The following is a 14,132-nucleotide window of genomic DNA, read 5'->3' as shown; positions in this document are numbered from 1 at the left end:
CTTCCACTTTGTCTCCTGAAAGGGTAGACGTTCCTGCATTGTTGCACAGCTGCTAGCAGCACAAGCACTGCTGATTCTGAGGCAAGTAAGTGACCCTAGAGCTCCCATTACCCTAAAGAGATAAGTCATGTGCATTCAGAAACTCTGCCAGAAGACTTCAAGTGGAAAGAGCCACTGCTGTAGCCTATTCACACCATGACAAAGCAGAGGACAAGGACCTGGTACAGAGGATCAGAGCTGGCGAGTTCTGACAGCAGTGTTAGAATCTACAACCAAATCAACAGTAAAACACAGGTCTTTATACCCACTGAAACAGTGGCAGAGTAAGCTTTTACATGCTTCTTCATACCCATCCTCCAAGTTTTTCCTTAAAACCTTAGCAGCTAAGGTTTTAACTTTGAAACACCCATCTGTTCACAGATTCAAACTGTTTCCAAATAACATTTTTTCATCCAATTCAGTGACTGAAAGATTAGGACCGAAGAAATCTTTCATTGCTTTGCAATTATCCTTTGTTTTCACAATCATAATTTGAGTTCATGTTACCATTGCATACCTGAAATCCTTTGATAAAATTCTGGACAGAAAAATCATGGTACAAGAATATGTTGATGAGAACCTGTAGAACTTTCTCACCCAGTTTAAAGGGAAACTGGGCTGTCAGAAGCAGCTAAGGGAGACAAAAAGGAAGAGTAACGATAGCAGAAATTCTTTCCTGAATGCAACTCAGCAAAATTCATATATACAATTTTATATAACTCTCAGTATGTGTTAACATTCAAATGAGATACTAAATACACTAACAACTTCTAAACCCAATCTTTCTACTAAAATATCCAAGAAAAGATGGATTTTCAGTTTGTTTCACCACATTTTCACAAGGACCTTTTACTAGTATGCAATGTTTGAAGTTAGTTTTGCTTAACACTGGTTTTTAATCCTAAAATTAAGAACAGAACAGAGATTGCTGTAACAACCAGGGATACCACTACTTTCAGCACGTGTAACTGCTGATTTTGGATATCCTGCACAAAGCGACATACCAAGCATTACAAAGGCACAGTGTCTGTATGGCTTGATTGTCTGGATAACTCCGCTCATTTTTGATAGGAGGCAAAATTCAGGCTGAGCTGTATTTTTCTATGTTTAAAGCTATATTTTTACTGGAACAAAGTAAAACTCAAAGCTCCACTTTAATGAAGGGGTGGGAATGTCAAAGTGTAATTGCCCAAGTACGTATGCACAGATGTCAATGCAAATGAAAGATGAAAGCAGGTGTGTGAGTGTGCCTCAGTGGGAGAATGAAGCCCTCAGTGTGAAGCTGCTCTTCAGCTATGTGTAGAAGGATCAAAAATCCACAACTCTCAGCAACAGATTCCATTTCAAAAGCTTCAGACAAACCTACTTTTAAATGCCACATATGTACACTGTGCTTGAATACACACTCGCTCCTATTTAGAAAGGGAATTACCTTGTCAATTATAGTAGACAGGTGCTCCTTACAGGAAAGGGACTGGAAAAGCTCTATGCACAGCAGAGAGGAAACAGAGTGAGGAAGTAAACTGTGGATAATCATTGGAGATGTAGCGATTCCAAAAACCAGTACTAGTGGTAATTCATGGATATGCTGACTACATCATGCAGGAAGGGAGAGAAAAAAAGACAGAGTAATTACATTACAGAAAATCATGAAACAAATGCTTTATGTTCCTACTACAGCAATGAGCTCAGATGAAGAAAGGGGTAAATTAAAAGATTTGTTGCCAGTAAACCAAAAGAGATTTGATGTGGAGTAAAATGAAAGGAAGCTATTTAAAGGCCTAGAGTGGAAAAGCAAATTAAATTACATTTTAAGATTCAAATTTCAGGAAGTGGCATAAAAAGCCTTTTTTCAGTTGGAGTATTGTATTGGTCCTGTCTTCCCCAACAGTTCTATTCAAAGAGCTGAATCTTATGATTTTTTTTTTCCAAAGAAATAGAGGAAAAAAAAGAACAAACATTAAACAGCTAGCAACCTCAAGAAAGTTTAAAAAAATTATACAATTTAATAAATTTAAAATAAATATGAAACCACTCTAATGTTCTATGCTCCCATTACACTTAAAAACAAAGAATTCTAACTTCTTCATGTTCAGCCTTCCTCCTCTGATAATTTTTTAGTATATACTTTGAGAACTGATAACCAGGACTGAGTGCTGTATTCCTTGTGAACAGCATACAAATTATACAAAATACACAGTTTTCTGTATTATGTCATCATTATTTTCCATTTTTTTATTTGTTTCAAGGAGACACAAATTCTGCTAGCTTAAATATTTTCTAGGTTAAAACAAACAATTTATTCCTTTTCTCTGTTTTCATCACAGCAACTTTTTGAACTTGGTGTTTTAATTGTTATCCCACAATTATTTCACGTCTCTAACTCCTCAAGAGTCAGAGACTTAAACATAAAAACAATTAATGTCATATATTACTGTCCACTGTTGATAATAAAAAGAACATCTGAAAGAAACTGAATCTTGTGATTAACAAATCAGAAGAATCTCTTGCATTTACCTACACCACTTTTATTCCTAAATATGTTTAAAACTGAAATGTAGAGAATAAACCCAACCTCTACAATATCCCAAAGATTTTTTCAAAATACTATGCAACTCCACCAAGTTTCTATTTTACCCATCTTCTACCTTACTTCAATCAAGACAATCTTTAGTTATAAGATCATTTGATTCCCCAAATCTTCTTCCTGAAGAGACACATAGTCTATTAAAAAAGGTGCATTTGCAAACAGCAGACTGACAGACTCAAACTGCATTTCATCTACAGTCCATATGCTCATAATTAGGTGTTTACCCTTGCCATGAAAGCAAAATAAAACACAACACTTAATAAACAATTAAAACCTCATTTCCCCTGCCTTACACCCTAATTATTTCCAGATAATTATTCATTTCTGATTTCACTTCTTGAAACCCATCTGCCAGATCTGAAGTAGAAAAGTATTTTTATTGTGGGTCTCTCAGCAAGTGAAATTGTCTAGTTTAGAGGTAATGTGAGGTGTGCACACTGCAGCTGAACTAATTGTACAACTGCAGCCCCAGTTCTGCTGCAACTGTAGCTTCAACCTGAGGACTAAGCATAAGATGCTCCTTAGCATGAGTTTTTCATGGAAGTTTTAAGGAAGACAGGTTAAGGAAAGACAGAAGCACAGGAGCACCTGAAGTAGTCAGCTACTCATTACAGATCCTGGCCAATACTGAGAAATTCTTTGGGTAAGTCTTATATGCTCCTATTAGGAAGCTAGTGACCTTTAAGCAGAATTATGTCAGTAGTAATACAAAAAATAGACTCTGAAAACAATTTTGCAAGTCTACAGAAGAAAGATCTAGGCATCTTAAAAATGGGTTTCACAATCACAAATTCTATAACAACTAGTACAAATAAATCCTCTTATGTTAAGAATTAAATCAGCCACCTAATATTTCAACCCATCTCTTAGGCACTCTGGTTCAGAGACCAAAGACAGCTTTAGCACAATGCTGCAAAGCAGCAGCATCAATATTTGATTCCAACTCTCTACTGGCCTCATTGTTACACTTCGATACAGCTTCAAATAGAAAATGGGTAAAAGAGTAGAATAAGTAAACTTCAGGTCACATTACCTGCTGATGACTATGAAGTCTTGAAGTACTTTTGTGGTGAAACTTTCCATGTCTTTGAATATAACTACAACTGGAGGAGATTGCCAGTGTCTAGAAGAGGAAGTTCTTTTTTTGCTTGGAGTTTCAGAATCTGTTTTCTTTAAAGTCGTTTGTTATGCATTGATGAACAGAAGACAGTAAAATAAAAAGATTGAATCACATCTATGATATTATAATGCTTGAAAGTGACATGACTAACTTTTTGCTATAGTTACATTTATATATAATTGTATTATTATAATCAAATATTATTATCTCTTCTCTTCCTGGCACAGCACGAAGTACAAAGAATAAGCAAATTTTAAAAACCCACATTCCCACAAAGACAAGAACAGCTCTGTGGGACAAAACTTTTAAAATTCTGTTGCGACTGAAGGAGAAGATTGGAGCTGTGTACACAGATGTTGCCCATTTCCTATATCTTTATCCAGTAATACAAAGAGCATGTGCTCATTAAACTTTTGCTTAACACAATGCTCTGATGAAGTCATCATAAAATCAGTTCTAACTTTAATTCATGACCAAAAAATCCTTAATATTTCATTAGCATTATTAAATATAAAGATACAAACCCATTTTTAAAGTTATTTTCCTACTGTTTGTCCACGCAGCACGGGCTGCCAATGACACATTAGCACTAATAGTGTGCCTTTGCCCTGGATGGCTGTTCTTTCATAAAGTTTTGCTTTAAATAAACAAAACATCTCAGCACTCCTGGGAGAACAGTATCTGGCATAAAGTTGATACTACATTTTAAGCTCCTAGTTCCCAATTAAACATAGGATAAAATAGTACTTTTTGCTTGGTTATCAGAACTTTGGTATTTATGTATCATCAAAAACTAACTGCACATTTGTTATCTATGTCACAGATTTATATTCAAATAGCCTTAATCTCAGTTATTTAGTAGGTACTAAATGAAAAGCTAACCTTTGGCATTTTTTCACTACAGCACACTAATATGAGTTATTAAATCTCTTTTTTAAAACCATCTACGTGTCAGACATTTTTATAAACTGGTGATAAAAATAAAATCATACCTTTGTTATGTTTTGATACCAGCTGATAATAGAAGTCATTGAACAACGTATTCTATTCTGGGAAACCTGCACATGGTCCTCATCTTCTAAAGAGTCCGCATCTATATAGCAGTTCATCAGCTGCCCCATCAGTTTCTGCATCAGATTTTTTATGCCTTTACATAACATTTTTAGACACACAGTAGAGAAATTTGGTTATTCGGTAACACCCCTTCAACTCATACTCTAAAAAATTACCACAAGTTATCGCTTATTTTTCACTTTTCTAATTATTCTCCTTTTCCCTCCAGAATGCATACCTCATGCTCCAGAAAGCTTGAAAGTATTCACGATAAGCATGTCGTTAATGCAATAAAGATTATCCTATTGATTTGCCTAGACAGCAACAATTCAGGTTAAGAGGTTGGCCCTGCAACTTCCCTGAACTCCAGCCACAAGCTATTAGAGTGACCTAAAAATAAACAAGGTAGACAATCCATAGATCTGGGGATGCTGCCATAAGTGATTTTCATCTTTTTACTTAAATTTAAAAAGAGCAAGGAGAGTGGGACAAAATTTTATTCTACCCACTCCCTCACTGTAATAATGTTACTGTAAGCATTTAAATAGTGGAATGCATCCATACACTGTCCAATTAAATAAGAGGAAAGCAAACCTACAATACCAACATGCAGTACACTAAGCAGCATGTTCTTGACATTTATGCTACAATTAAGTAGTATTTCAATCTTCATTGTTTTAAACAGAGCTGGATAACTCTTAAAATACTGTAGGCATTACTGCTATGTTAACATAGGATTTGAGCAATCTTTAGAAAGTCTTCAAGATCCTTTCGTCCCATTATTCTTACATTTGGGGGCAAAACCTAGAATTCCTAGTTAATGGATAACTTATTCAAAAGCAGCAACAAAGCTATTGCAGTATTTACCTGGGCAATCTTTAGCTTCCAGCAAGGCTATATAAGGTGTAATGCTATTCTGAAGGACTTCTGAGAGACTTCTAAAAGTCAAGTCATGATCTGTAACATTTACACCTAGAAAAAAAGACATATTTTAAGGGTATTTCTGCTGTAATTTGTGCCCACAATGACTGAATAATATACTACTGAACAGCAGCCAAAACCCAGAAGATAACCTCAAATACTCAAAGAAGGAATGAAAAGCATCGCATCAGATGAAAAAGTAACACAAGATTAGACATACATGTAAATGCTAGATGATGAAATGGAAAAGGGAACCACTGCGATGACTCCTTGTATAGTTTTGGTTTCTGTTTTTAAAGAAAGATTTCTCAAGGGTGCAAACCTGCAAGGACTAGGAACTAGGATTGGTTTTCCAACTTCCTTGCTACTCATATGCTCAGAAGCCATCCACAGTCATCTAAGGCCAGCAGACAAGAAGATGAAATTCACCTTCTCTAGAAGAGCAGTACATATACCTGAGATATGGATCCTCACATGGCTTATGTAAGGATCAAAAATTACTACAAGTCAGTATGAAATACTGTCTGAATTTACTATAAACTACTCAATATTTACTGCCTTTGTTAACATCTTTAGTCAATTAAAAAAAAAAAAAGAAAAAGCACCCCTCCAGAAGGCAATTCACATCTTCTTCCACTGAAACATTCAAAGCAGGAGCGTCTTGCTTCCTATAGCTCCAAAAGTAGACTATCTTCCAGGCTCTGGTAGTGTTCACACAGTAAATTTGAAGCACAGGCCTGATTTCAGGTTCTCTAAAATGATCTGCTGAAAATGCAATCAGGTTGGCTTGAACCAGGTTTAGGATTACAGTTACAACTCTTGGAAAGAAAGCAGTGTAAGAAAAAAAGAAAAAAAAGACAGACTTCAGAATGTCACCAACTTCAGTAATAAGATCTTCAGCTATTTTCTTCACCCTCTGCTTTTTCTGAGATAATGACACTGCTTTGCTACATGTAAAGATGCACTGCAAGAACACGTATCAGTAATTCAGAAGCTGTGTAATTCCACAGTTAGCCATAGAAACCACCAAGCATGTTGGTGGCAGAAACAATTCAGAATCAAAGCATCTCCAATGCATCAGGAAAAACAACCCCAAATCCCTACCAGCTGCCTATGACTGACCTTGAGGGAAGGTGTTACCTTACTGCACTGTTATGCACAAACAGGAAAGAGGTCTTATCCTGCTTCCTTCTTCCAGACCAATTTCTTCTGTTAACATTTCTGAAGCTGACATTACTCACAGTAGTTGCTGCAAGTCAGCAACATGTTTTTCTTCGATCTCTGTGTCAGTTTTAAGCAGATGTACATAACAAAATATATAGTGAAAAAATTACCTAAGACAAGAGCTGCTGTAGGGATTTCTCTGGACTTCATCTGACAAGTCCATTCTGTTGTCTTCTCTTGGAACTCAGAATGAGACCGCCTCAAAAAACTCACTAAGTTATCAAATAACTGCTTATTTAAGTCTTCTTGTATTTGCTGTAAACAAACAACAGAGAGATTTTATTTATAAAACTGTGGACACATGATAATATCTTCCTTTTCCTACCCCTTCCTGCATAATTTTAAATGCTTAAAACCCCAGGGTGATATTTTAAGTAACACTGAGTTTTGCTGTGAACTATAAACATGCTAATTTATTCACCGTGTGGCAAACACATACATTTCCCACCTTGGAACTTCTGGTCAAATGCCTCAATTATAATTTGGAAAGCAAATGAGTTTAACTCTGTTGTCATACCACAGGCTTTAAAGAAGGAGGAAAGAAAAAACCCACAACATACTGACAAAGTGTAAGTGATACAGGAAGAATAAAAGAATATAATTAGCTCTGGAAGAATGTTCATGAAAATTTCTATCATTTCCTCTTGAGTTACAAAACACCTATAAACATTTTTCTGATGGATCTAAATAAGAGCAAACATTCAGCTCCTCCAAATCTAATTTAGGATAAAAGGGAAAAAAAAAAAATAAAGGAAAGCATTAAGTATTTTTAATAGGAAAAAATACTGCATCACATGACTGACACTTCTGCTAAACTGCCTTTTGCCCTTCAGGATGATTTTCATACAAGAATATGTATATGTAGGAATATAAGGAAAGGGGAGAGAAAGCAGGGAGAGATAAAACTTTTAAAGGCAGCAGCATTTAGTGGCAGCATTTTGTATTTCTTTTATTATGTATGTGCCTTTGAAAAACTGGTCTCTAATCCAAGATATGCCTTCTGCCAGAACTGACTAAAAAACCCCATACTCCGATGTTCAGGATATCAACATATATACTCTAGAATATAACTGTTAGAAATAAGGTTAAACCCCTACCCTAAACAGAAGAATCATCAAGATTTATTAGCAACAAGAAGTGACACACACAGAGCAGTGAGCTTGATTTTAAACCAAGTGGCCAAGGCTGTCTCTAGCAGCACTGATGAGGCAGCTGTCAAAGGAGTTAAGGTCACATCTGGAGATTGCACACAATTCCTGCTCAAAAACCTGAGCTCCATTCCCGTTACACAGAAAAGGTCCTGTTGCTCTCCTGAACAACTGATAAAACTGTACACAAAATAACCTTACTCTTTTCACCCTCTATTTATTAAAAAAAAAATATTCTTTGGCCTTTTTGATGTTGATTGTGTACCTCTGAGCTCCCAGCTGATAAATTCTATGGCAACTCAGAAGAAATTCTAACACAGTATTTTAAAAAGAAGAATTTACACCATCAGCTTTATAACAGCACGGTAACAGTTCCTGTATTATTACATGTCCCGTAACAATCCTCTGAGCTTCTGCCTTAGAATCCATCAGACTTAAAGCTTCTTCTGGTCATTACTGTACCTCTTTTCACTAAGCTGCCCTTAAAACAACCGGAATCCTTACTTTGCATGGTTATGGCATATATTATTTATTCCAGCGTGCACTTGTGAAGATGGAACTCAGTCTGCCACAGTACTACACATTTACTTAGGGTTCCTTAAATTCCATTAACCTTTTCTTGTGAAAACAATGTAGTTACTGGCTTTATTTTTGTAGCATTCCAAAAAGTACACTAGGCTGCTCTGCATCTCAAGTGAGCAGCTCATTTACTTGCATGACACTGCTTACTCTGGAAAAGTCATACACACTGGAAGTCCAGTCCCTGCTACAACACTAGCTTTGGTCATGAGTATTGGCTGTATGGTCTGAAAAACATTATCTGCACATTAGAGGTAAAATTACCACATTACAGCCCTGCACTTAGCCTTTTTGTTTCTAACCTGGCTCCTGGCAGTGCAACCGGAATTCCTTACCTTACAGGAAGGGAACGTTTCTGAAAGTCCATGATAAGATGTATCATAATAAGAACATTTGCAAGGCCACTGCTGACAGCAGCAGTCAAATCAGGGATACCTTGCAATACCGAAACAAAAATGGTCCAAAGTTCACCTTCCAAAAATGAAGGACAGTTGCTGCAGTACTTTTGCCAGCTTTTATGTTGTGAGAGGCCTGTAAGGATGTCACAGAATCACAGACTGTTAGGGATTGGAAGGGACCTTGAAAGATCATCACCAGATAACAGAAGGTGCTGCCACCTTTGCAGCACAGTTTCTGATAAACACAGAAAGGCCAAGAGTGCTCTGCAACAAAGTACTTGGATGTCAAATCCTTTTCACTCTTCAACACCTCAAGTAGATACCAGAGAATTGGGAAAACACCAGCACAAGCACATGGCCTGCCAAGAAATTCTCAGGTAGCCCTACCCTGGCAAAAGCTTTAGAGAACATCCTGCTACGCACCCTTGGCACACTACCAGAACTACTAGAATATAAGTCCAAACTAGCAAGCCATGTACTTTCCAGGTATTCTCCCATGGATCAGGTTTACTACACCAGGGTTTGAAAGTATGTAAGAAATAAAATCCTGACTGGATAAACCCCTTACCTGCCTGATCTGACCTCACAGACAATGCTGCTTTGAGCAGGAGTTCTGACTAGAGACTTTCTGAGGTCACTTCCTACCTGAATTATTACACAATTTTATACGTACAAACAATTATCAGCTTCAATGTTGCCAACAGTGGGATAAAAGGATAGTAATTCAGAACTCAGCAGAAAAAAAAAAAAAAAGAGACATCCCAGAAGCTGGATAAAGGAAAGTGTATAGCAGCAAAAGTAACCGTAGGTAGTATGCCCTTGGGCAAATCAAACTCTGAGGCAAGGCCCATATCAGTTTGTCATAGCATGAACTGTCTTCCATCAGGAGGAAGAGGAACAGAAGAAAGTATTGGGCAAACTCCTAGCAGCCTCAAAGAAAACAAGGGCAGGAGAACAGGACAGAATGATGATTTTCAAGGTGGCAATGGCTCTGTGTTTCTGAGTGGCTATGGAAAGCTTTCGCCATGATGGGTTGTGCTTGCTGCTCTGGGATAAATCCTTGCAGAGCACTAGGAAACGAAACACAAAAAAAACCAAACCAAAACAAAGCACTTCTTCAACCTGAAAATCCTACAGCCACTGCTGGTGATGTAGAAGCATTGCCTCAACAGCTATGATAACACTGTGCCAAAGAACGAAGATCCAATAACAGGTTTTCCAGAAGGAGCTACAGAACGTCACCTTCCCTATAGTCCACTGTGCAGCTGACATGGCAGCTTCTGGTGCAGCTGACAACATTACTGGCAGTGCTGGTAGCCAACCCATCAAACTGAAGCAGTTGGCAGGAAGATACCAAATGTATCTCCATTGACTTCTCTGCGTTCTCCATAATCAGTGCCGTGATGTAGTGCACTGCTTTGCACAGCCTGGCTAGTTATGGTTTGAAAAGGGTGCTGACTAGTCAAAGTGAGCTGTATCATGGAATGGTAGGAAAAGAATTGGAGGAATTTGAGTTTAGCCCAGGGGTCCAGATTGTAAGCTACATCCAGCTGGCTTCTAATGCACATCCCAAAACAAACTTTGGAAAAAAATTCTCATAATGTCTAGAGCAAAACAGCAGGCAGAGGAATATGGAATACTTGCCCAGAATCCTTGACACTGAATAGAGGAGGAAATCCCTGCTGTACGGAAGCAATTATTCACACTATAGTACAAGCCAGCTGGCTACAGGGACATCACAAGAGCAGGCCATGTAACACACAACAATTAGGCGGCCATAGTTCATACGAAATTAACTCTGATCCTTACCAGACAACCCCATTGACACTGGTTGTACTAATTCAATAGACTACACTTGCAGCTGTGTCATTCAGCATTTGACATCCATGCAGATGTATTCACATAAATCTGCTGTGAATCCTGGGCTGCTATGAACTCTGTGACGCTGAGGTCAGGAGAAGCCTAAAGTCCTCAGAGGACTAGCAAGCACAGAACTGAACTGAAGGTAGAAAACAGCAGTATGCCAGCAATTAATAAAAAGGAAAATTAGTAAGAAGAGAAGCCTAGAAGCTGCACCTTGAAGAATCAAAAGCATGTAGTTCTGTGATTAGAAGTAATGTGCAATTGATAGATTTATTATTACTATTTTATATTTTGGACAAGAATTCCAGTCCCAGTCAATATTTCTGGCCCTTTTATTGCTTTAATTCATTGCCCCTTTAAGCCTGTAAAAAATACCTCCAGAAACAAAGTAGTAAGCAGCATTGTTATAAATATGAAACACTGCTTTAGTATTAGGTGCAATACTCACCTCTGTTTCCGATTTGATCTGATTCCATAAAGACTGACAAGTAACAAACCGCAAATCAGTATCCTCTGAAGCATTGTTCCTTTCTCTGAAATAATTAACTAGAAAGACAGAAAGCAAAGGCAAGCACAAATAAGAATATCAAAACATTTTTGTTCACAAGAAAAGGAAGCACCCAACTGAAACAAGAACATCTTAATATATGTATATATCTGAGGGAGATTACTTAACCAATTAATTAACTGCTGATATCTGGCAGAATAAATGAGGAAACAAGCAGAATCTATTTCCCAAGTATGCAGGCAAAAGGTAAAGAACTGGCTTCCATCTCAAGTCCCAGATAAGCTAAAGGCTAAGTAAGAGCAAACAGTCTTTATTATTAAAATTTAAAAAAAAAAAAAAAAAAATCTTTCCCTTGCTTCAGAAAGTTTAGTGAGTCTCTTTTACCTATTAAATATTCAATCATCTTTTGCTATTACAGTCAGATATGAGCCATAAAGGCTTGCAAGAATAGATACATGAAAATCCTTTCTGTTCCCTAGGGAAGATGCAACTAACATCAATTTCCTGAAAATAATAAGGCATACTAGGAAAGGACTGTCAGGTTACATGAAACACAGATTTATTCCTTTAAAATACATTTAAGCGACACAACTATGCCAGCAAAACTTTTAAGTGCAAGCCAGGCCTACACTTCTGGCTCACCTCTCAATTGCCTCTACTTCTGTACATGCTCTTTATGAAAAAATAGAATAAAGAGTCCTTTTGGTAAAAAAGTATCTTGGCACATTTTCTGAACACATCTGGTTTCCCAGGTGCTGCTCTGCCTCACACATGTGAACACAGAAACTCCCCACCAGCTTCCAACTAAGAAGGAAAGGCAGGGCTGGGAGTAAAACAGGAGATTGAACAGAAACTAGTATAACTGAATGACATTTTTCTCTTTGTATTTCCCCCCACATTCACACAGTCAACATTTCCCTAAGAAAAAAGAATTAAAAAAAAAAAAAGGCACAGGCTTGGAACCATCCTGCTCCCAGCATACATTTAGCAAGCCTGGTATAGCTTTAAGGCTTCACTGACACCACCTGGAAGAACACAAAGACTGAAGTAAGCAGCCTGTTAACTGTTGCTACAAAGTAACATTAAACACAACAACTGATTTTTTCTAAAAGTATGCATATAGAAAAATTAATTTGCTAGCCGTTAATATCCATTTGGTAGCCACTGAATGCAGCATCAGCAGTGGTCTGATCTACTTGATGAGCACATTTAATATCCCAAAGCATTAAAAATACTCGAAACACCTCTATAAATGATGAACAAAAGGCATCCCTCATCCTCCATTTTCATTGTCTCCCCTAAACTAACACCTCATTTGTATCCCTATGAAAAAAAATCACTTAAAATATATAACCCATTCTGATTACACAGGTTTTAGGCTTTAGTTAAAGAAAACCCAGCCACTATACTACTGGTCATATACCAAGGCATGGTATTCTTTTTATACTACCAAAACTCAAACTAGAGGGTGCAAATGTGCACAAAAGGCCTTTTGTGAAGTGCAACAGTATTATCAACTATTGATGCTATGAAGTTTCACAACTGAAACTTCACACTTGACAGGCTTGGGCTTCTGAACTGGACAGATGCACAAAGTACTGTTTATTGAGAACACCATTCTAACAACAGCTGTTAGCAGCCAAACCAGCTCATCTCTGCCTCCCTTTTAAGGGTAGTTCAGTCACATTTGTTTTTCTGTCTCAAAGCGTTTGCTAATTAGAACAACATGTTTAGTAGTACTTATCCAAAAACTACTAATCTTGCAGAAACAAACACAAAATATCCAGTAAGGGGTAGATTAAAGTGTGGTTTAAACGCATACGTCTTGGTTGTTGGTTCATTTACCTTGCAATGACTTGGAATGACGGACTGGATTCTACTTCCCTGACTCTCATTCCCAGAGCTACAGATGTGGCAGCTCTCACAGAAAAAAATAATTTGGGATTAATTTTAAAGCAGGTATTACAGTGAGCCTCTCTGGTAATGCACAAGACTGTGGTGATTTCCACAAAAATGTGGTCTTATTACTTTCCCCACACTTTTTTTTTTAATACAAATCATCACACCTTTTGACAGCTCTGGTGATGCCAAAAAAGTTTAACCTGGGCAGAAAAACAGTAAGTTTCCTAACCAAGTCTCAAACAGCAACTATTTAAGCAGCATTATTTGTGGCTCGAATAAGAGTCAGTTCCGTTCAGCCTTCCTCAAATGACAAGGGACCTGTATACACACCTGACAGGGTAGAGAAAATACATGTAACAAATACTAGTACACAGAGGCCATGGGATCTTCGCAAATAGTTTTTTTCTTCTTTTCCTCAAGAAAGTTAGGCGAACTACCCAGAATATGATTAGATTTATGAATGGGTTATCATTTTTGACTCCCATAGCTAAAAGTGGCTCATTCAGACTCTTCAGATAAATAGTTTGTCAGCTAGTAGCATGGAAAAAAAGAGTTATTTTGTGAAAAAAAATAATTGCAAAGACAAAGATCATATACAGTCTTGATTGCTGGAGATGAAAAAAAAACATTTACACTACCCAACAATTTGCTGGGGTTCCTCCAAGTAAATGAGTTTTCAGCAATACCAACGAGCAACAGAAACCCTCATGCAGCTATAACAGAACTCAGTCTGATGTGGTGAATCTTCCAGGATTAACCCTTCTCAAGCACAGAAACGTATAAAAGT

General features: G+C 37.3%; 1 protein-coding gene and 1 long non-coding RNA gene across 5 annotated transcripts in view; both read right to left on the bottom strand.

The window, feature by feature from the left end:
* ORC3 (origin recognition complex subunit 3) overlaps window positions 1-14,132 on the bottom strand; it is a 37,603-nt gene that overhangs the window by 20,128 nt on the left and 3,343 nt on the right. For all 4 annotated transcript variants that reach the window (XR_010471234.1, XR_010471235.1, XM_065056498.1 and 1 more), the window contains exons 3-9: window positions 11,384-11,481; window positions 7,058-7,202; window positions 5,670-5,774; window positions 4,742-4,896; window positions 3,663-3,799; window positions 1,472-1,631; window positions 557-670 (exon numbers count right to left, since the gene is read on the bottom strand). Coding sequence is in view for 2 of the 4 variants with exons in the window: in XM_065056498.1 (XP_064912570.1) it covers window positions 557-670; window positions 1,472-1,631; window positions 3,663-3,799; window positions 4,742-4,896; window positions 5,670-5,774; window positions 7,058-7,202; window positions 11,384-11,481 (914 nt within the window). In the remaining 2 variants the exon portion in view is untranslated. The remainder of the gene's footprint in view (window positions 1-556; window positions 671-1,471; window positions 1,632-3,662; window positions 3,800-4,741; window positions 4,897-5,669; window positions 5,775-7,057; window positions 7,203-11,383; window positions 11,482-14,132) is intronic.
* On the bottom strand, window positions 11,763-14,132 carry LOC135579008 (uncharacterized). Its single transcript, XR_010471239.1, has 2 exons — window positions 13,289-14,132; window positions 11,763-12,468 (listed from the first exon to the last, which is right to left on the bottom strand). It is a non-coding gene; the product is annotated as an uncharacterized LOC135579008 (long non-coding RNA).

Source organism: Columba livia, chromosome 3, assembly GCF_036013475.1.
Source record: "Columba livia isolate bColLiv1 breed racing homer chromosome 3, bColLiv1.pat.W.v2, whole genome shotgun sequence".
In the NCBI taxonomy this organism is placed as follows: Eukaryota; Metazoa; Chordata; class Aves; order Columbiformes; family Columbidae; genus Columba; species Columba livia.
The sequence above is the reverse complement of the archived record's forward strand: the minus strand, read 5'-3'. Positions and strand labels throughout refer to the sequence as shown.